Here is a 21,814-nt window from a genome sequence, read left to right as displayed (position 1 = left end):
TGTATGATTCAACAATGCACTCATCATGGGTTTATTTCTTCAGTAAATTTGAGGCTCAAGCCTGTTATTTAATTTTAATGCTAGTATTCTACTTTGTTTCATGTATAAAGAATCCCAGTGAGGGTTAATGGTACAGACCACCATGGGATGCTTTATGGTGACTAACTGCCTCAAACGTGTTTAGACCGAGGCATGTGTAGGTAAAGTTTTCTTTATTATAAAATAAATGTTTTATTGAGGTGGATTCAGCTCGGGCTGTCAACTCACAAAGTCCAATAATAAAAAACGTTTTTGAAAGGAAGAATGATTATTTGTGCCTCTCTTACTCAGGGTTTGGACTATAAGCATTACAGTTGTATATACTAAAGACTAGCAAGGCAAGTGTAGTTTAACATGAATTTTAATATTTTCACAATGTCTTTTCACCTCCTGTTTTCAGTAAATAACTTTGTACTTTTTGCACGGGTTTTATCACAGTTTGAGTTTTTCAGAGGTTTCTTCACAGGGTCCTACAACTTGAATATTCTCTCCAATTTTAGGCCCTGGAAAATTTACAGGTCTTTTCGAGGTAATAATATATCATATATATAAATAACAAATTATTTTGTAAAGCTCATTTTGGCACAACAAATGATCAAATGCGTCATTTACAACATGTCAAACATGGCAAAAATAGAACTCAACAGACAAAAGCTTTATGAACTACTGGTAATGGTTCGTCCTAGCTTAGAAGTAGGCAAATTAATTCCAGAATCACCACTTAGTGTATATCAAAAAGTTAAATCCTGCATTTCAAAGAATTATGTAAATTGCCCATTTTCCTTTTTTTTTTTTTGTTCTTTTTCTATTTTTCATTTACTTCGAAATACAGTTTTTCCTGCATTTAGACCCCTCCCAATATTAACCCCTTCAAGGATAAAAATGTAAATAAGCCCTCTGTTGTTTTTGGCCACGATTTGGGAATTTACGTGCATTGCATTGTGCTACGTATACATAACATGGACAACAAGAATGTCACAAGACAATAGGATTCGGTGTGCCTGAATATAATGGCTTTTCACATGTACATACATAGCCTGCGTACCTGGCGGTATTGTAGGCGTGTGCAAAATAAAGTTTTGGCGGCAGAGCCGCTAGAAGCAAGCAGCGAAGCCGCGACGAGGATGGGGAGGCTTTGCCGCTGCCTTCTAGCGGCTCCGCCGCCAAAACTTTATTTAGCACGCGCCTACAATACTGCCAGCTACGCAGGCTAGTACATGCATCAAATATTTGGGACATTTCTTTGCCATGGTCCTCTTTAAAACAAAAACATGAAATGGCCAAAATTGAGGTTTTGCAGAGAACAACAGAGGGTGAATTTTTCATTCTCTTTCATAACTGAACACCGTTCTTACCAATTTTGTCCCTGGATTTGGTCACATTGTACAAGTTGAACGAGTTGGAATAATCAATGATTATTATTAAGTATTTAGTTCAAGTAATGTGACTTTTAAATTTCAAGTGAAGTTTCTAATATTAAATATTATAAGCACCTCTGAGGCTTATTTTTCATCATCCCTCAGGGGGGGCTTCATAGGGGAAATGCAGTAATTTACAAATGATTTCAAATGGTATCATTCACTTTCAACTGTTACTGGTATTCTCTAAGACGTGGCTGTCTAATTTGTTACAGTACTGTTATCTGATGCCACATGTCATAATACTCAAGAGTTGAAAGACGTGAACAATAAAACCAAAAGCGAAACAATGTCACTAATAAAAAATTTTATTTGTTAAAAATTGACCACGTTACCCTAGTTGAAAAATTATCAATAAATTATGCTTGAATGATTCTTTTAGGTAGCAAAAACTGACTAGTTTTCTCTGCTCTCTTATATGGTACACTGTACATAATATTAACATTGACCAATTTTATATTTTATTTTAGGTCTGTCTCCAAATTTATAATTAATTTAAAATAAAATTTAAATAGAAACATTAATTTAACCCAAAAATGTCCTTACTCCTTCCCACAGGTGTTTTTTTGGACCCCTCCCCTCTGAAAAATCTGTTGACAAACAGATAGGAAAAAGATTCTAGAAGCATGCAAGCATGACATTACATGCTAGGCTTAACCTTCCCGAGGGGAGAGATACCGTTTCACAGACATCCAGCTCTGCTTGTGTGGGCTGTCTGTGACCATTATTGCGTTTTACATGTACATCATGACGCACAAGGAGTATTTGGCCATCTCCTCTGTCCATTATCCACATAAATTTGAGGATGGCGATCTATAGACTGCCAGCAGGTGCCCTTTTTTTCCCCTGAACTGGCTTGCGTGAAAGGGGTGGTAAAATTATACAAATTGAATTCAAATAATAGTTCTCTTTTTCAATTTGCATAATTTTACTTGTTTTTGTAAGGTTTTACACAGGGCGTACCAGCCTCGCTGCTGACTGGGCCACCCTGTATAAATAAAGGTTAATTTTCTTTTGTATTCTTCTATACAAAAAAGTAAAAATAGACAGAGAAACACGGGTATGTGGGAAGCTGTAAGTTTAGACACCCCCCCCCCCCCACCTCCAATCTGCTCTCTCCTCTCCCATCACAAAAGGGAAAAATTTTTAAGAGCTTGAATTGCCTGAGGATTCAGAGGAATTTCCTGACTGTTCGTTTTGATGTCCGAACAATATACAGTTGGTTCCAATACAACCTTGGTGAACAAAACCTCCCAGATTTATGACAGAATTCTGCAGTTTATCGTGTATATCTTTAGCTTGATCTTCAGACAGGTTCAAGAGTTTTTCCACGTCTTGACTCAGTGCTTTCAATTTTTCCACTTCACCTTCCACATTTTTCCAATGTTCTTGTAATTTACACACTCTGTTGTAAATATCTTGACGTTTTGCCTTCTCCTCCATCAGACAACTCTCAACAACAAGACGCAAGTCCTTTTCCTGAATAAGCTGAGCTTGGAATTGTTGCACTTCAGAAGTTACTCGCGCCAGCTGCACTTCTGCCAGTTGAGCTTGGAATTTTAGTTTTTCCACAGCTTTACAATCAGTGTTTGCCTGATTGTGTTCTTCCTTCCAGCGAGAAATGGCTGTCGATATTTTCCTCCTGGGCCCAAACAATGTGATCCCAACTTCTTTTAGGTCATTATCTGTAAGAGTCAATAATGTGCTGAAATCCACATCTTGTTCTTCAAAGATTGAAAGGTATTTTGTCAAATTCAGTTCTTGAAGAAAGCTGGCAACAGTTGGTTTGGCTGGTGGAATACCATTGTCATGGTTTTGCAAACTTCTGTTGGTTTCCTCAACAGTCAGGTCTCCACTGTTCACCTTCTGCAACCGTTTATGCAAACTTGCACTTTCAAAAGTTCTACCACAGTTGACGAAGAAGTGCTCCTCAAAACTGCCAACAGTACCTTCAGGAGTGTTTGGAGTAACAGAAAGATGATGTGGACTTTCTATGAGGTGAGCTGTCCTGCTCTGCTTTCCCAGTGGGGTGGGAATATTCATAGGCTGACCTCCATTCTGATGACCACTCACTAATTTTGCAAAGGCTTCAGGCCCGTCACGGATCCCAGTTGTCTGAATGGTAATCTTATCTTGAAGCCAACCATGTACTTTGTTTTCCATACCAATGCCACTGACCTCATCGTCAGATAAAAGACCAGGTTCACTTCGCAGCAAATAATTTGGCTGGTGGTGATATGACCGAAGGTCAATTATATTTACTACTGTTGTGTTTCCATGGCGGAGAGCTAAAGAACGTACATCCTCGCCAAGGTTTGTCCTGGCTTTAATGCTTGCGTTGTGTGTAAGAAGCGTTTCAAATATTACCTCATGGCCTTCTTTTGCAGCAGCCAAAAGTGGTGTCAGGCCCATTTTGTGTTCTCTAGACAGGAAAAAAACAGGTTTTACCAGACATAAGTGATGGAGTACAATCAGACATCCAAGTGTTAGTTTGGTCAAAAACATATGAAGCTTTCAATGATGTTAACAGAGATGACCATAAATTATTTGTAAATTTATTGATTATTAAATGCAAAATAAATACCTCTTACTAACCGAGTTTGAGGTCAGTACTGCAAGTTACAGGATCAAATTTTCTCCCGTTGATTCGTGGCTGGGCAAGAACTAAGTGCATGGGCCATAAATCAACGCGAAAAAATGAGGATCCGTAACTTACAATACAGACTGAGAAAAAGAGGTTAGTAATATATTATTTTATTATATCTCTGGAGTCTGAGGTTAATCGGGGGTGCCGGAAAGGAACTACTTTCAAATTTAGTGCACAGTTTGTACAGTGAAAAACAGCCCGCAAAATTGACCGATCACACCGCGCATACTAACTAAGAGATATAACAATAATTGTTATATCAGTTATATAAGTTTAATTATTAAACTTACACCACTCCACCACTTACTAAATTATTTCTTTATTTTCTTTATATTACCTTATTTTTAATCTATGAAATACCTCTTTAGTGTCAATATATTAAACTTTAATCGAAATTTCCCTTTTCACGTTCTTTTGTCAGATTTCCGGATTCCGGATTCCAGATTTCCTATTTTACTCTCGCTTAGCATGAAAGTGTTGTGTATAAGGCTGTGCGGAAATCTTTCCCACCCACATGTACCATTGTGGGTGGTCTGCAATATTGCTTACACACATGCACGTACAACTCGAAAGCGTTTGGTCTAGGATTTGACAAGTTTTAAGCCATTTTTTTTTTCAGAATAAGCTGAAATCATTTCGTAATTAACTTAAATAAACAAAGCTTAAAACATTTGCGCTTTGAAAATTTTATTGAGCTCAGGACTAAGAGTAAACAACTTACCTGATCTCTTTATCAGCACCATTCTCCAACAACATCTTCACAACATTCAGATGTCCTTGGAAAGTGGCGTAAAACAGACAAGTCCAACCTCTTTTGTCCTGAACATCGATCTTGGCGCCATTCTGCAACAGAAAGTACACAACGGATTCGTTTCCACAACTCGCAGCAAGCATAAGCGGAGTCGCGCCATTCTTCGTCGTCCGAGCGTTCGCATCGACGGAGAATTCGAGAAGAAGGTTGACGATGTTGTCATGGCCGACATAAGCGGCGTACATGAGAGGGGTCCATCCACCGCAGTTGTGTTTATCTAGATCAACAATTTCCACTCCGTCGGCCAGATGTTGTTGAACACAGCTGTACTGCCCTATAGAACAAGCTGTGTGAAGGTCCATTTTGACCAGTTCATCTTCGTTCCAAAGATTACTACAGTCATTGGTGTCGGCAAACGTAAAACTCGATGAGCGACTTTTCGATTCAGAGACGCTTTCTGGTTGTTCCATCTGTGTACGGTTATCCTAGCAGTACAAGTCACTATTATTCTTGTCTTTCGCAAGCTTTCGCAAGTGAAGGAACAGTTGGAACCGTCCGAAAAGCGGTCACCTTCGTGATCAAACGGTGATGTTATTGCTGGCATGCGCATTTTAAATTTAGATGTCTGTAATGTTTTGATTAGCCCACACCGGAAACTCGTGTCCTAATTGGCTGAAAGGCGTGCATTGTTTTAGTGGTGTAAATTACGGATTTTGTTACCGGCGTCTTCAGGACAAATAAAAAAAAAATCTGTCTGCATGTTGCACGAAAAATTGGTTGCACGCGAAGAAACAAAAAACACCGTCATGCAGTGTTAGTAAATAACGTCTGAAATCTTAAGAATTTCTTCACAACTTACAGATCAGTACAAAAAAAAATGTATCCACGATTAGTTTTACTTACGGTATGCCGCATGTTTTCCAACTGGGGTAACAAGAACTTTGAGGTCGAGATTAACTAAAATTTAAGAACATACTAAGAACATTACCCAAGGTAAGAAAATTTTTGTTTTGACCAAATGCTAGTTGAGAGTTGGCTGCCTCGAAACCTTGTACCCAGCGGCAAGCACTAGAGCACGCGCAACAGAGGATGTCACAATCAACTCGACACATCTAGCTTGGTCACATCCTCATAGAATAGATTATTGAAATACCCAGGTAACAGGACTTTTCAGAAAAATGGCCCACTCATGCCTGGCGCCGGAGGGGGGGGGGGAGGGGGGCTATCACCAACAACCTGCCCCTCGACAAGGAAATCAGCTTAGCATCACCTAAGCCACTGCTCTCATGTCCAGGCTTACCAAAAGAGCGTGGTCAAACTGCAAGTTAACTGAGAACACAAAGCTTACTTAGTACCAGCGCAAGGAAAGAAAGAAGACTCAACACCTTCCACTTATGCATGAGACGCCGATGTGTTCAGGTCAGACGTGCAGGGGCGGATCCAGGATTTCAAAAGGGGGGGGGGGGGGTGGATGGCAGACCATATTTATTGAGAGGTGGTAGAGAAAATGCACTGACTAAAAAAATAAACAAGAAGCTCAAATTCAACTCGACAACAGAGAACATTATAAACCTCTCCAAACTCCCATGACGGTGGAAACATCACAAAGAGTTTACGAGCTTGTCGCACAATTGCATCAAAATAACTTCATTGATGACATGACAAAGAAATGCTTTTCTCAAACGTGAGATCCGCCAAGAATACCAATATTTTACACCCTTACTAAGATCCACAAACCAAATCCGGTCGGAAGACCGATAATTTCGGGCTGTGAAGGCCCCACATAAAGATTATCATCTTTTGTGGACAAATTACTTCAGCCCATCGCACAAAAACAGAAATCGTATCTAAAAGATACAACGGATTTCGTAAACTTCATAGAAAAGACAAAGGTCTCTCAAGATACTATCTTAGTATCAATGGATGTAACAAGCTTGTATACAAATATACCACAGGAGGAGGGTATTACAATAGTATGCACAGCATACGAGGCATTCCACAACAATAAACCTCCTATACCGTCACACTACCTCAAAGAAATGCTTAAACTTATCCTTCAGGAAAATTCATTCCAATTTGTTGGAAAAAATTACCTTCAGACCCATGGAACTGCAATGGGTACAAAAATGGCCGTTGCATTTGCAAACATCTTTATGGCCGATATTGAAACAAAAATGATAAGTCAAAGCAAAACAAAACCAATAGAATGGAAACGTTTTATTGATGACATTTTCTCACTGTGGGATAGTGACGAAAAGGAAATTAACCTGTTCATTGAACAAGCTAACAAATTCCATCCTACTATTAAATTTACGGCCGAAATTTCAGAGAACGAGACTAGCTTTCTCGACACAATAATTTTTAAAGGAGAACGTTTCAAAAATGAATCGATCCTTGACATCCGTACACATTACAAGCCTACTGAAACCTTTCAGTATACACATTTTACCTCGAGCCATCCCTTGGGTGTTAAAAGAGGTTTTATTAAAGGCGAAGCACTCAGACTACTGAGAACAAATTCTTCTGAAACAACGTTCGAAAAAAGTATCTGCAAATTTAAATCGCGGCCTCATAGCGCGCGGATACCCCCACAAGATGATACAGACAACGTTATCAGAAGTCAACTTCGCCGGAAGACAGTCGGCTCTACAGCAAAAGAAAAAAACTCGTAAACAAATCTTGCCTTTTGTTACAACGTACCACCCATCGGTGCGTAACCTTAAAAATATATTGATGCAAACCTGGAAGTTCATACAAAATCAGCCTTTGCAGAGAAACATATTCAAAAATCCGCCAATTATATCCTACAAGAGAGGACAATCTCTTAAGGACATGCTCGTTAGGGCAAAAATATAAAGGCAGCGTTCATAAAAATGTACACCACATAACGCAGTGAGCCGTGCAGGCCTGTCATTTCTATTATTATCACTGATGAGCCAATCAGAATCTTACCGTTCGCCTCACTAGGCGTTGTCAAATGGCTTCCTTGCGAACTTTTGCGCGAAAAGTGGCGGCAGACAACGAAACGTGGCGCAACAACAACCAGACATGAGCGAGAGCTAATTTTTCTTTCTTTCATTCTTTTCTATTTCAAATAAAGTGACATTTCGAATTTTTTTTTACTGAAAAATAGGGGGTGGATATCCACCCTATCCACCCCCCCTGTATCCGCCCCTGACGTGATAGGCCATTTTGACGAGCAGGCAAACACTTCTTGAAATTACAGTGTTTGTATGGAAATCCGATGTCAAATAATTTTCATAAAACATCGCTTCTGAAAAATTCATGAACCTGATGTGCTGTACATGTGGAGTGGATAGCAAATACTACCTGCAGCTTACACTATCCATGGGTTGATAAGGGACGGACCATTAGAAAAGTGATGGGGGGGGTGGGGGATTTTCAGTCTGCAGGAATTTTTTTTTTATGCTCAGTGCTTGTGCAGGAATTTTTTTTTCAGTTGATACCCTCTGCACGAATTTTTTTTTTTTGTTGTTTTCCAGAAAAAAAAAATTAAATAAAGGATTTTTTAAAAAAAGTTGTACTTTGTGGGCTTGGAATGATTACCTTTAACCCCTGAGACAATATCTAAAAATTACAGCATAATGGTCAAAACTAAACAAAAACAACGAAACCTAGTATCTAGTGCTGGTAGTAAAATCAGCCTCATACTTAAATAAAAGACTGGTCATCATTTTAAAATAATTTAAATCAAATTTCATGTACTGTCTGTTTATTGATTGTTTACTTTTTAACACATTTTAATAAGAATTGATTCAAAATTTTTCAAAACTGTTGGCGCCAAGAAATCTTATGAAATATTTCATAACAATAAGCTTTAAACATAAATTATTTTAAAACTATGTCGATTATTGACCGCCTTAATCCTTCAGTAAACAGCAAGTCATTCACAAGATACAAAGTACTTTCGATCACCAGATCACAAAGCACTTTGTGCGGTTTTAATTTGCCTACAGAGCACTTTGTGGTATTGACAATGAGCCACAGAGCATTTTGTGGTGAATAAAGTGAACACTTGTCCTTCAATCTAGATGCTCCTACAAGCGTTTTTAAAAGAGGACTTCTTGAAAATGACTCAGTTTTTTAAATTTTGTAACCATAAAGCACTCTGAGGCCCAACGAATAAAACTATAAAGCGCTTTATGGATAAGCAGATATGCTGGAAGCGTTTTACTGACAAAATCGTTTTTCTTCAAAACTAATTGACCTATTGCTCGTGATTATTGGGTTTACTACCAGTTACAAACACAAAACAAAATACTGAGTTGTAGTAAGGGAAAATTCCAGCCACGCCACAAAATGTGAGATTGGTTTGTTGTTCATACAAAACAAACTTCCACAAAAAAATTTAGATTTTCAAAACATTAAAAAGGCCATTTTGGGGCATTCTGGAAGAAATTTTTTTGTCATTAAAACCCTAAAAGGTATTTTCTATAATAATTCCTTAATCTCCTTCTGCAAGAATTTTTTTTTCTTCCGTCTCGGCTTGCAAGAATTTTTTTTTCAGGCATTTTGGCTTGCACGAATTTTTTTTTTGTATTTTCCCCACCCCCCCCCCCCCATCACTTTTCTAATGGTCCGTCCCTAATGCGTGGTTCAATTCTACCTGTTACCATCTCCCCCCCGGGCACACCCCCGGGCATTTGTGTACTTGACGTCCTATTCCCCACCCCCGGGCACACAGAAAGAGACAATTCCCCACCCCCGGGACTCATGACATGGACTTAAAATAAACTGCTTCGTTTTGATGATTTATTTCTTTATTTAAACAAAACCAGGAACCTGAAAAATCCTAAACTTTTAGAACGAACGCGTATACATATTTAAAGAAGTCAAAGCTCATTGCCGCAGATTCGAGTTGAATTCGAAGCGACGCGTACGCATTGCATGCAGAAAACCAACTGTAAAATTTGAGAACAAATCTGGGAACCGAAACATTTACCCAAAGCGTATACCTAGCCTTTAAGATAAAAGTATAAAAATGAAACAGCCTTGAATATACGAAATGAAGCTACTAAATTCGGATACTTACGTCAAATCAAGCTCTGGGATAAGCTTTTAAAGTAATGAATGAAAATATAAATCACATCGCCTCCATCAGATCGATAAAATAAAATATATTTTCATTTTATAAACTGCAACAAATTACCAATAACACTTAAATTCAAACAGAGCTTTCAGCTTCGACAGATTACTCTGGTTCAGCTATTCGCTAACGTACTCAATGGACTTGCCAGCGAAAAACGTGGCCTTTTCCGCGTAGTTAGCCGCCATTGTCACCCCATAAGTCCTTGCGTGAGTAGTTATTTCGATTTGCCCCGCCCCCTACCCCCGGGCAAGACCGCTTGAGAAAATTCCCGACCCCCGGGCCAGACGGGCCGAGTTTTCCCAGGGGTGTGCCCGGGGGGGGGATGGTAACAGGTAGAATTGAACCACGCATAATGATAATGGTAATGACGCCCAAGAGAGCTTGCTCGCAGGCTATGATAATGATAATGATGGTGTTGGTACATATTTCGTCTGCAGTTACACTTTGTCCCGGAAAATTCCAAATACTCGAACATTCGACGTAAAAAGTGTAAAAATATGTAAAAGAGTATGGGAATTTTTTTTGAGAAAACAGACGTTTCCGACCGCTGTTCGGTGAACATTAAACTTGATAATGGCCGAACAGCGGTCGAAACGTCTGTTTTCTCAAAAAAAGAAAAGAAACTTTCCATACTTTTTACTTGATTATATAAACCGTAATAATCCTTCAGATAAGCCCTCTCGAAACTGTATATAGCCGGTGAAGTGGCTCCTCATTAGTCATATCAGAAGTATGGACTCCATGGGCCCGTTTCTCGAAGGCCCGATAAATGTTTCTTAGCAGAAGTAAAGTTTTGTTAGCTTTGAATATTAAATTTTAAAATCTTACAATAATATGAAAACATTGGCCAAGTACCATGTCTGTAATCACTATGTAATCGGCGAAAAAAAACATTTAAAAAATACATATCGGGCACGGTAAGTTACCGGGACTTTCGAGAAACGGGCCCCAGGTTTGCCGGAGCGCGACAAAAGACCACGTGATATCGGTCATGTGAAAGTTGGCTGCTTTCACTTGCTAATCAGCCAGACTGCCCTCATACGCGGGTCTCATACTGTTTTACAGTCGATTGACGGCAGCTATATCTGCTTCAGCGGCCTGTCTGATGAATACAAAGCATTGTATAGAGCTGTAACGATAAGAATATGACTGGCTATGCGTCTGTTTCGTCCAGATCGTCTCAAGCTGCCATTGTAAGGTGCGTATTGTTTATCACCGCTAGTGGTGTACTTTCCGCGGCGGTCGGTGATCATGAACCAATCGATTATTATTGGATCTTTGGTTTATTCACATAGCCAACGACATTAATGAATTGTTTTTAAATTTATTGTAATTGTCCACTTTGACAAAGAGATCGTTTGCTGCAGAGCGGAAAGAACGAGTGTTTTCAGATAGAAATTATCTTCTATTGTGAATGATCTTACAACTAATTTAAGCTGGTGTTCAACCACTAACACAGGCTAAATGAATGCAATACAACTGGTCCATCGATTGTGCTTTAAATTGAAGAATGAAAGCTAAAGATTTCTCCGCAAATTCTCAGAAAACCGCAGACTACAAATTTTACAGCCTACGTGCAACTTTGCTTCGAAGAAATTGGAGCTCTTGAAATTCCTGGAAAATTGCTAAAATATCATATTAGAAGATTGATTGAAAGTACATGTTGTTTTGTTGCCATCTACATGTATAATTTATAATAAAGCAAACAACACCAAACCAAAAATTTATGTACATTTGGTATGACATTTAATATGGCCAGATGATTTAATGTTTCCAGGGCAACAAGATTTTGACAGTGAACTTTTTCAAAATTTTAATTTTTGTTCCTTTTTGTGAAAAATGTTTGAGTGAATCGTCCTTACTTTTACATTTTAATTAACAAATAGATTCCATTTGGCCATGTGTGCCGTAATAACACAGATATGATGTCAAAATTTGGTAAGAGCAAAGAAAGTATGCTAGGAGCTGGATGCGAGTAGCACAACTGATGTTCTTACCACACTAGTACTCTGGCATCCTATGTGTACTATCAGAGTTAACATATACATTCAAGTGGATTATGAATTTGTTTTTTAAAATTGTTTTGGTTGTCCCCTTAACCTGTGATCAAGCGCTCTTTTTTCTTTTTCAGATGACCACATCCTAGTGATAATGAGAGGGCTAATAAACCAAATTATTTGGTTTTATTATGGCATCTATGACCTATAACAAGATGGCAATCTATACACAATAAAATCCCAAAACAGTTTCAAAATTTCTTCCTTTATAATTTGACAATTTCAGGTTGTGTTTATAGCTCCTGAAATTTGAAAGTCATATTTTGTTTTTTATATTGCAGACCGGCACTTTGGCAACAGTTCACCGATTTTGCAAATGTCCTAAAAGCATTTATAGGCACAAGCTACCTATCTTTGCCATTTGCTTTTTATCAGAGTGGACTTGTGGTGTGTATATATTTTTTTTAATGTTTTACCAAGATATTACTTGGCAGTCAAGCAACCCAGTCCCTTATCCATATGACAGAGTCCCCATCTGTCTTCATAGAGAAATCCTCTAGGCAATTTTTCTAAGAAAATTGAAGGGGACTCTTTTTATGGTACTCCAAAAATACCATGATAAAATTTTGATTATAAGCCTTGTTCAAATGACAAGGGTGGTGGGGGAGGGGGGGGGCTTTTTTTACCCTTTAATCCCTCATATCAAAGAACAAACTCTCCTATCTTGTTCCCGTACTTTTCATATAAAACTACTAGAGAGAAGTTAATAAATACCAAGAAAATTCACCTTAGGTGATTATATCCTTAATTCTCATGATCTCAGGGGTTGAATAAACATTGATATTACAAGGAGAAATTTGATGCTGATCACTGTTCAAAATTAGTCAGGTTTGACAGTAAAAGCAGCATGACAACATTTAACCATGACTATCAGTGGGCTTATTTTTTTGTAGGGCTCATTATTGGAAGGATTAGAACACCTTGAATGTGGGGAGGGGGGAGGTATTTGGAATTTAAAAAAAACTTTAATGTAAAGAATATAATTTGTTTACCCATGGTGCATCAAAGAACTCTCTGAGGAGCTCCTTTGAAAGTGTCTGTGCCTTCCAGGTCAAATTGGAATTTTGAAGTGTGGTTTTTGTGGAAGAGGAAAACTGGAAAACCCGGAGAAAAACCCTTGGAGCAAGGACGAGAACCAACAACAAAGTCAACCCATATATGGCGTCAATGCTGGGAATTGAACCTGGCCAAAATTGGTGGGAGACAAGTGCTCTCGCCACTGCATCATCCAGCACAATAATAGTAGTCTGGATCCAGTCTCACAACCCCCCTCCCCCCCCCCCCCCCCTTGGGGCAAGGGGGATTCCCATAGAAAAGAGATGGGGGGGATTGTCGGAAATTTTGAAAAGAACCCCTAAAAAAGTACTGGAATTCTGTTTTGTGGGGGTAGTCAGAACAATTTTTTTACCACTAAGAGGTACCAACTCTGAAGTGATTAAAGTTGAAATGATTGCTCTCCTATTGATGAATCATGAATGAGACAAAAATTAAAATCAGTTGACTGTCAGTTACTTCCTCTCATATTTTTGGCTCAATACCCCTAAAGAGACTGTCATACCTCTGACAAGTTATTTTACAGTTTAGCACCCTAAGGGGTACCAAACCAAGAATTTTAATCTCTAATAGGTACTATGATCACCCCTATTACTTTTATATGGGAGTCTCCCTGTCCCCCTTTCCAGGTGTCATCCTTTTGTAACTGTCAAGGTTTAACTCTGGGAGGAAATAGTACATTCCTGCTTGTAAAATGATTGATTGTTGTTTAATTACAGCTGGGTGCAATTGGACTTGTAATCATTGCCGCCATAACAGACCACTGTTGTCAGCTCATAATCAAATGCAAAAATGCAGCTGTCGACATGGTGCTGCACTCATCATCAAAGTACCAAGTTCTGCAGACAGAAGCTTGCTATGAAGAGATGGCAAAAGTCAAGGAGACAATTGAAAAAGAAATGACACTGGGTGACATTGGTAAAATTGCAATTGGACCATGGGGATACAGAATTGTGAATGCAGCATTAATTGTAACACAGACTGGATTCTGCATTGCTTATTTTATATTCATGGGAAACACCATAGCGGAAATGTTTCCTGTTGCTTTTAAACCTCCCACTGTGAAACCTGTAAATCAATCCAGCTTGGACATGGGATACATGTTTATAAGTACTGTTGTATCCACAAACTCATCTTCTACGGTGAGTCCAATTGCTGTATCCACAGCAGAACCAATCCCTACCATGTTAAGGAATTCATCTACCATGATACCACCTTTGGAAGGCGTGACAACAGCGCCCCTTTTTGTTCTTCTTGTTCTCATACCTTTGCCATTTCTTGTTCTTATGGCCTATGTGCGGAGCATTCGTAAACTTGGACCTATCAGTGGGATAGCTAATGTGACCCTACTCGCCGGATTTTTAGGTCTCCTTGGATTCCTGTTGAATGGTAAGACCTGCAATATGTTGCTGAAAATAATTTATAGCTACTGGAAAATCAGCATAAGGAAAGTTAGTCCAATCAGTTAGGGACATTAAGGGGTTATTTATGTCACTTAGTGTACTTATGACGTACCATAATATGTACAGTGTAAATTGTGTTTTTTATTAAAAACTGGATCATTACGTGGGATGCCTGTGCAGCCCACGTTATAAAATGGGGGCCGTTTGTTCTTCTTTGTATCCACAAATGCGCATCTTTCAATTATTAACTCGTTTTAGATGTATCAAATTCAGTTTTCTCCTAGAAGGGATCTTTTTGTCTCAAACGGTCCAATCAGAATGCAATATCTTAGTGTAGGTCAGGAGGGATCGGAGGGGAGTTAATTACTATTGTGATTATTCAGGTCCTAGTGGTCTCTCGGTGGAACTAAAAAGGCTTGACTTTAGTGGCGTGGCCATATTGTTTAATGTTTTAGATTCCAATGTGCCGTTTTCAAAAAGAAAATTAACCCTTTTGAAGCGGTAAATCGAAAGAATAACTTCTAAGAAGCACTCGACAGTAAAAACGGTGGAAATCGGAGAGTTCAAGGTGAAGGAATCATGCTTCTGTTTGACAGTTGTAGAACCATCCAGAATATGCGGGGGAAAGGTCATTGGTATTAAGCTAAAATGCAGATCGCATCACTTTGTCGAATTGATGCTTAAACGCAAGTGGAAATCCACTTTACAAAAAGATTAAAGGCTTGATTGTCCATTTGTACTAAAAGTTTTCATTTAGGAAAGCTTTTTGCCTGTTTTCTTTCCGTTTTTTTTTTTGGTGAAACAAAAACAATTTGTAATCTTACACTTTTATTTACATAACCAGAAACGTGAGTCAGGCCACGTTATTGTAATAGAAATTCCGGTATAACGATAAGACGCGTAACACAAGGGAAACAACATAACGCTATCTTTGTGACTCAAAATATTCCATTAGCTAGGATAGTCTGCGAAGCATACAATTATGAGAATCAAGGGGCATCACACGTAAATGCCAGTATAGGCATCTTGTTGTATATGAAATGCAATTGAATTTGATTGGCTTAGCAGCCATGGAGTATGAGCCATTATACCATAACTGAGAAATAGTGACCATTAAATAGTTATTGTCTTCTGGTTGTTCTTGCTAAGCGAAATCAGCAAGATCTAGCAATTATAGTTCTTGATTGTTTTAATAAAACAATAAATTATTCAACTCATACTTTTTGGATACAGATGATTATGGTCAACTTGGTGCTACACGCCCTGTTTACTATGTATCATCTTGAATCCAATGAGCACTTGTGGAATAAAAATATAGTGAACTTTTTCAAAAGTCCTATATGGTACTAATTTACATACAGAAGTAAAAGCCTAACAACCAACCAAAAAAGCAAAGGAAGTGTGCATAGAGCCTTAACTTCCATTTTTCATCTTATTTCCAGGTTTCCATTTTAAGCCAAAAGATGTAAACCTTTTCAGATGGTCCACCTTTCCGGTTTTCTTTGGTCAACTAACTGGAGCTTATGAAGGAATAGGAACGGTGAGTCAATAGCACTGTTATGTTAGGAGCCGTGGTGAACAACAACTACAACTTTATTCTACCCCAATGGAACACTACAGCTGAAATGACATAAAATGTACAATGAAATAGAACAAGGGGTATTGGCTTCCTAAAAATAATAACTCGAGAGTTAAAGAACAAGGAAGCCAATTTACATGAAATAAATTACAATATTGTGACCGGAAAACACAATCCAGAGAAAAGAGACAACAAACGCAACAGAGAAAAAACACGCACACCAGTATCTACCTAACGAAATAAATAAATCAAACTTAAAGCAGCAAATAAAATTTAATCATGGAAAATCATGAAATAAAAATGAAATTGACAAGATCAGAAATATAAGAACCAAGATTAATATTTGCTAAGAAGTTCTCGTTTTAGATTTTCTTTAAATTTTCGACAGGAGGTTGACTCACATTTTAACCCAGTGAATTCCACACTTTTAGTCCCTGAAAACGAATATTTGCCCCCGAGGAGGCACCCTAGGATTCCCCGCGTGTATACATATATAAAGGAATTTCAAAATGTAAGAAAGTAAGTACTGTAAGTAAATTTGTTGTTATGCAAAAAAATTCTCGATTTGATCAAACTAGGCGCGCACGGTGGTCTCGAGTAATATTTCAGCAAGTGCGCAAGGTGCTGTCGGGTAGCTGTCATTCTGCAACCACCAGGTCTTCGAGCAGCGTTTGATGGCCGCGGTCTTGCGACAGGTCCGGCACCCAACGACAGTTTTCTCTCAGATCCTTTGAAACGCTATTTCAGGCCATCTGGAGTGCCTTTAAAGCTCTGTAGGTTCATTTTAGGCCGCGCTATAATATTTTTATCTGTTCGGTCATTCTAGGGGAACTTGGGTCTTCTCGAAATTACTAGGTCATCGTTTGTCCCTTTCCCAAAAACCTTAGCTCTTATTTCCTTTCGGAAAATCTCAGCTGGCCTTTTTTCGGTACCCGAAACGACATTTTTATCAATCAGAAAACAGCAGGCCTTAAATTTCCCATATCACGAAAGTCCGAGGTGAAAATTCCCTTTAGAAAATTGTAGGGGATTAAGGGCCTTCCAAACAGATACTTTACCGAAATGATCCGTTGGGTGCCCCTGTTGGGAGCAAGAGTTTGCGTTTCGTTGTCCTCTAGCAACATTTTGATTTTTTTCTAGCAGTGTTTCCAGGTCTTGCAACCACGAGTTTGCATTTCGCCATCATTTAGCAGCATTTCAACCACGAGTTCGCGTTTTGCCATCTTCTAGCAGAGTGTCAAGGTCTTGCAACCACAAAGTCACATTTCGCCATCTTCTGCATCTTTAGCGGCCTTTCAAACCACGAGTTCACATAATTATACATACAATACGTTGCTGTTTCACAAAACAAAACTGTATGACTGTAACAGATCATAGATTTCAATGTCAAATTTACAGAGAAATATGCTAACCAGTTACATGGATGTTAACTTCAATAAATATTCAAATGTTTCTTTTTTAACATTCGTATGCACAGTATTAATATCCAGTAAAAACCATATACAGGTGTTAAACAGATCTTCAAAAGGGGGGGGCAGCTCTAGTGAAAACTATTACTAGTAAATATTCCATAGTTTGTTCTTGATGAGGTAGATAATATGATTGATTTGTTGCACTTCTTGGCACTTGAATGTATGGAATTTTTCAACCTTTGACAGGTCACATCCTGGTTACTTTGCTATGAAACATAACCAAACTTGCCACCTTACTAATTTTTATGTAATCTTACGATCTGGTGATGGGGTTCACTTCTTCATGACGCAATTTGAAAAATGTGTAAGCCCAGTGTTTTTATGAACTTTTGGAATGGGCAGCATATTTACTCGCGATAATTCAGCAGCCCCACAGCTCTAGAATAAACACTGTACAACAATAATAATAATCAACAATTATGATTAAGTTAAACATATACATGTACAGGCAAAAACTAACGATAGAAGAGTCCTACGTTTTGGAGACATCATTGCAATCGCATGTTTAATTTTAGTTTCCCTTGACAATGGCGCCAAGATGTCGCCGAAACGTAGGACTCTTCTATTGTTAGTTTTTGCCTGTATATACAATAATAATAATGTTGTTATTTCTTTTGTACCTACAGGTGATACCCATTGAGTCAAGCATGGCAGAAAACAGACCTCGCTTCCCTTTGTATCTACACCTGACACTTGCAGTGGTATCCAGCATCCTTGGATCATTTGGGATGCTAGGGTACATGATTTACGGCAGCGGTGTTCCTCAGATTGTAACGGATACCCTAGGGACACAAATACCAGCACAGCTGGTCCGTGTCACCCTCATCATTGCAGTATTAATGACTTACCCTTTGCAGTTGTACCCAGTCATTGAGATTGCCGAGTCTGTATTCTTCACAAAAGTGCATTCCAGAAGCAGGTCTCACCTTGGTGGGATTGTTTCAGGTCCAAGTGTAAATGTGACAGATAGTCCAGATTCTCCTACCGACCCCTACCTGAGTGGCGATTCCTACCCTACAATAGAGACATCTGGAGATTTGTCTGGAAGTGTTAATTCTGAGACGCAAGTTCTTATACCAAAAGATTCTGATGAGCTTCAGTTCAAGGTAGGCACACAGTCATACTTAATGTGAAGATTCAGTAGTCTAGGAGTGCATGGATAAATGGGTGTGAGGAGAGTGTTGGTTATAGTAATTGCTTCAATGTTATATCTGCTGCTTTGTGCTTCGTTTTGTAATGAAATGGAAATCTTTCCCATAATCATAGGTTTTATTGCAAATGGAGTAACACTTCATGAAAGAAATAAGGCCACCTGCAAAAACTGTGGTGAATCTGTGCTAAAGCAATGAAGAGTGATCTGAAAAGTCGTTTGGGTCGGTTATGCTCTCAGCCCTTCAATAAGACCTTTACAGTCAGTCTAGGTCTAGCATGACCATTATTTCTGAGAATGAAACAAACATTGGAATTTGGCATTTGAATGGAATCTTGAAGATTAAATTTTCTCTGGAAATCTTTCCACAAGACGCATTAACTGAAAAAAAAAAAAAAAAAAAACCCACACACACATTCGCAATAACTATGGAAATTTCTATGGGAACTCTGTAATCTGGTTGCTTACAAGGGTGGTCCCAAGTAGAGCTTTGACTGTAATTATTTGTGATTAATGCTGCAAATAGGTTTTTTTTCTTCTAACTATGAAAATTCAGTTTGATATCGAGGACCAGAGGACACAAAGAAAAGAAACCAGTAAACATGATTATGCGACAGTTTTCTTTGTTTAGGTCCATTTGGCATCATTGTCAAGCTGAATTTTAATATATAAAAAGAGGCCTATTTAGCAAACCATTATCATGAAAATAAAAGACAATCATTGTTTACTTTTCCTTAGACGGCAGCATGGAAGAGAAATCTACTGCGTACTGTACTCGTACTCATAACAGCAGGATTTGCTGTTCTCCTCAAGGATGAATTTGCCTACGTGAATGCTCTGATAGGTTCACTAGGAAGCTCAGTATTGGCCTACATCCTACCTTGCATTTTTCACCTTGTGCTATTTAAGCACAGCAATTCTGTGGGTGTGGTTATCAAGGACATCATCTTCATTATATTTGGTGTCGTAGGTGGAATCGTGGGTGTTGTCATTACTGTTGAAAATATAGTCAAACACTAGTAACAAAATCAAACATCAAATTAACCTTTGGGCTGTTAACTCTTGCTGTTTCCTGTTGAATGCATGGTGGGAATTGTATTTAGTATTAATTCGCTTATATTGCTTTTTTAGCTAAAAAGTCGGAAGAACACTCCAAACTTGCTCGGTTGTAGCCTGTTATGTAGTCTAGATTTTGTACTCTAACCCTAAAGGTATTAAATTTCTTTTGGAAAGGGTAATTTCCTAGGAAGTTTGCCTCTGCTTTAATGTAGTTTCATGTGATTATTTCCTTTGGAATTCAACCTTTAGGTAAAAAGCAAAGTGGATCTAGATTCAACTCACAAAATCCACACTGCATACTAAAACTGGGCACGTTTGGAACAGTTTTGACTTTTTGGTTAAAAAAAAGCAACATATGCTCCTTTTGCAAAAAAACAAAAAACAACAACAACAAAAAAAAACCCCTTCAATTGCTTTTTGAAGGGTGCCACAAAGAAATAAGTTATAATTGCTCTAAGTTAAGTTATCTTCCCTTTAACAAAGTTAAATTATATTAGTTTAGGCAATCTTAGTATAAAATTTACGTGCTGTGTACCAGCCAGCTTTTTCAGCCCATTGGTAAACACTGTTTTACACACAATGATTTTTTAGCCAAATTTCCTTGCTCACTTGAATTACGAGGTTGAAAACCAGCCTAACAACGTTATTTTGCTGCATTGAGACAGATACTTAAGAATCAAGACAATTCTCAACCATGCGTTGTTGGGACAACAGGTTGTAGTGTGCAAATGTAACTATGGTTTCCTTTATGCTAAGGTTGGAAGCATACATGCGATTCAACTGTAACATTACACATCTTTGAAGTAATAATAATTATAATTGTAAATTACAATTTAAATATTTTGAATCTTGAGGGAAAAGTATTTTCTAACCTGGTTTTAAAATTTTGCAGAACTTTTATGTGGGTTTCTGCACAAATGGTATTTTCTTAAAACTATTACCAATGTTGCCAAAATAGAGAGGATATTTTAGGAGCAAATTTTTATGAGGGGTCATTGTTCAGTTACTCATAGTTTTAATGATATCTATTACATTGTATATATTAACTATTTTTTTCTGTAGGATGTGTGATTTATAGTTCTAACAGAAAAAGATAAAATCAATACAAAATTAATTTAAGGCAAACCACGGAATGGCAAAAGAACCGTCAGAAATATTGTGATTAGTTTTTGGTTTGGGTAGATTAAATTATGTGGAATAACTACTTTGTCTCAAATAATGAAATTTTTGTAGTTTCCATGCAAAAAGTAGTGCAGCCAAGAAAACTTTGAACACCAGTATTATTTCTGGAATGCTAAAACCAATCAAGCACAAGATAAATCGCAAGCAAACGTTAATCATTTCTGTTGTTGTTGTTTTGTTTTATTTATGGTGTGATCATGCATCTGATTAGTCATGGAGCAATTAACATGACAGAATTAGTTTAAATAGTGTTCACTGTTTTCTCAGTCCAACAATAAGGGAGTTATAATAACATATTTTAGTTCATGTTTGACTTTAAAAAGTGAATTTAAGACATATTGGAATCAAGGGAAACCATGAATAATGGTTTAGTTTTGATTAATATTACTTAATTTACTAGTTTTCCAAGACTATAAAGAAGTTTACAGAAGGCCAGGATGGAAATGGATTGCAATTTTGAAAAAAATTGGCCAATTTTCTTTTCAAGTTCTTCCCTTGTATCTTAAAAAAATTACTTAAAACTGATAATGGATTTCTCTCCCCTTGAGAAAATCACTTAATATAGGTATCTGCCTATTTGTCTGCCAGGAGCATTTGGTGAATAAGAGAAGTTACTGTGTTATTAATAGTTCTTCAGCACAGTTTTTAAACTAAACATAAAAATCCCCATGACAGAGCCCCTTAGAGACATTTCTTGGGATCATTTATCACTGATTTGATGTAATAACCCTTGTAAAACTGTAAAGTGAAATAATTTTATTGAAAGAATAGTTTTTTTTTACTCTACCAACAAATCAAATAAAGTGTATTATTTTTATTGTTATAATGATGCGCGACTCTGATTGCAAAACAACAACAGAACATCTGAAAACAACCGAACTGAGAACAGAATGG

At 37.8% G+C, this 21,814-nt stretch overlaps 2 protein-coding genes and 1 pseudogene across 3 annotated transcripts; 2 read left to right on the top strand and 1 right to left on the bottom strand.

The window, feature by feature from the left end:
* Positions 1-222: 222 nt before the first annotated feature.
* Positions 223-5,500, bottom strand: LOC146464973 (ankyrin repeat and SAM domain-containing protein 3-like). 2 transcript variants are annotated; one of them, XR_014868387.1, is made up of 3 exons: positions 4,826-5,500; positions 2,514-3,879; positions 223-2,478 (listed from the first exon to the last, which is right to left on the bottom strand). XR_014868387.1 is itself a non-coding variant. In XM_085129068.1 (2 exons), the coding sequence occupies exons 1-2, from the start codon at positions 5,323-5,325 to the stop codon at positions 2,604-2,606; spliced, it is 1,776 nt and encodes a 591-aa protein (XP_084985194.1). In that variant the 5' UTR covers positions 5,326-5,500; the 3' UTR covers positions 223-2,603. The 2 variants fall into 2 exon arrangements, 1 of the variants encoding a protein (XP_084985194.1); XM_085129068.1 differs by having other exon boundaries at positions 223-3,879.
* Positions 5,501-6,513: 1,013 nt separating this feature from the next.
* On the top strand, positions 6,514-7,777 carry LOC146464972 (uncharacterized; annotated as a pseudogene).
* A 3,179-nt stretch (positions 7,778-10,956) lies between these two features.
* On the top strand, positions 10,957-21,749 carry LOC146464971 (proton-coupled amino acid transporter 1-like). Its single transcript, XM_085129070.1, has 6 exons — positions 10,957-11,163; positions 12,304-12,409; positions 13,795-14,464; positions 15,921-16,018; positions 18,156-18,635; positions 19,418-21,749. The coding sequence occupies exons 1-6, from the start codon at positions 11,111-11,113 to the stop codon at positions 19,697-19,699; spliced, it is 1,689 nt and encodes a 562-aa protein (XP_084985196.1). The 5' UTR covers positions 10,957-11,110; the 3' UTR covers positions 19,700-21,749.
* Positions 21,750-21,814: the final 65 nt, after the last annotated feature.

This window comes from Pavona decussata, unplaced genomic scaffold, assembly GCF_977016875.1.
Source record: "Pavona decussata unplaced genomic scaffold, jaPavDecu1.1 SCAFFOLD_158, whole genome shotgun sequence".
Lineage (NCBI taxonomy): Eukaryota > Metazoa > Cnidaria > Anthozoa > Scleractinia > Agariciidae > Pavona > Pavona decussata.
This window is presented reverse-complemented; position numbering and strand designations above follow the sequence as displayed.

Bases quoted from the DNA above. Each gene is read 5' to 3' on its own strand.
- LOC146464973 (XM_085129068.1), bottom strand. From the start codon at position 5,325: ATGGAACAACCAGAAAGCGTCTCTGAATCGAAAAGTCGCTCATCGAGT. The intron at 3,880-4,825 runs GTAAGTTGTTTA...TTTCCTGTCTAG, and splicing joins GGTGCTGATAAAGAGATCAG to AGAACACAAAATGGGCCTGA.
- LOC146464971 (XM_085129070.1), top strand. From the start codon at position 11,111: ATGACTGGCTATGCGTCTGTTTCGTCCAGATCGTCTCAAGCTGCCATT. The intron at 11,164-12,303 runs GTGCGTATTGTT...TTTATATTGCAG, and splicing joins TCTCAAGCTGCCATTGTAAG to ACCGGCACTTTGGCAACAGT. The intron at 16,019-18,155 runs GTGAGTCAATAG...TTGTACCTACAG, and splicing joins CTTATGAAGGAATAGGAACG to GTGATACCCATTGAGTCAAG.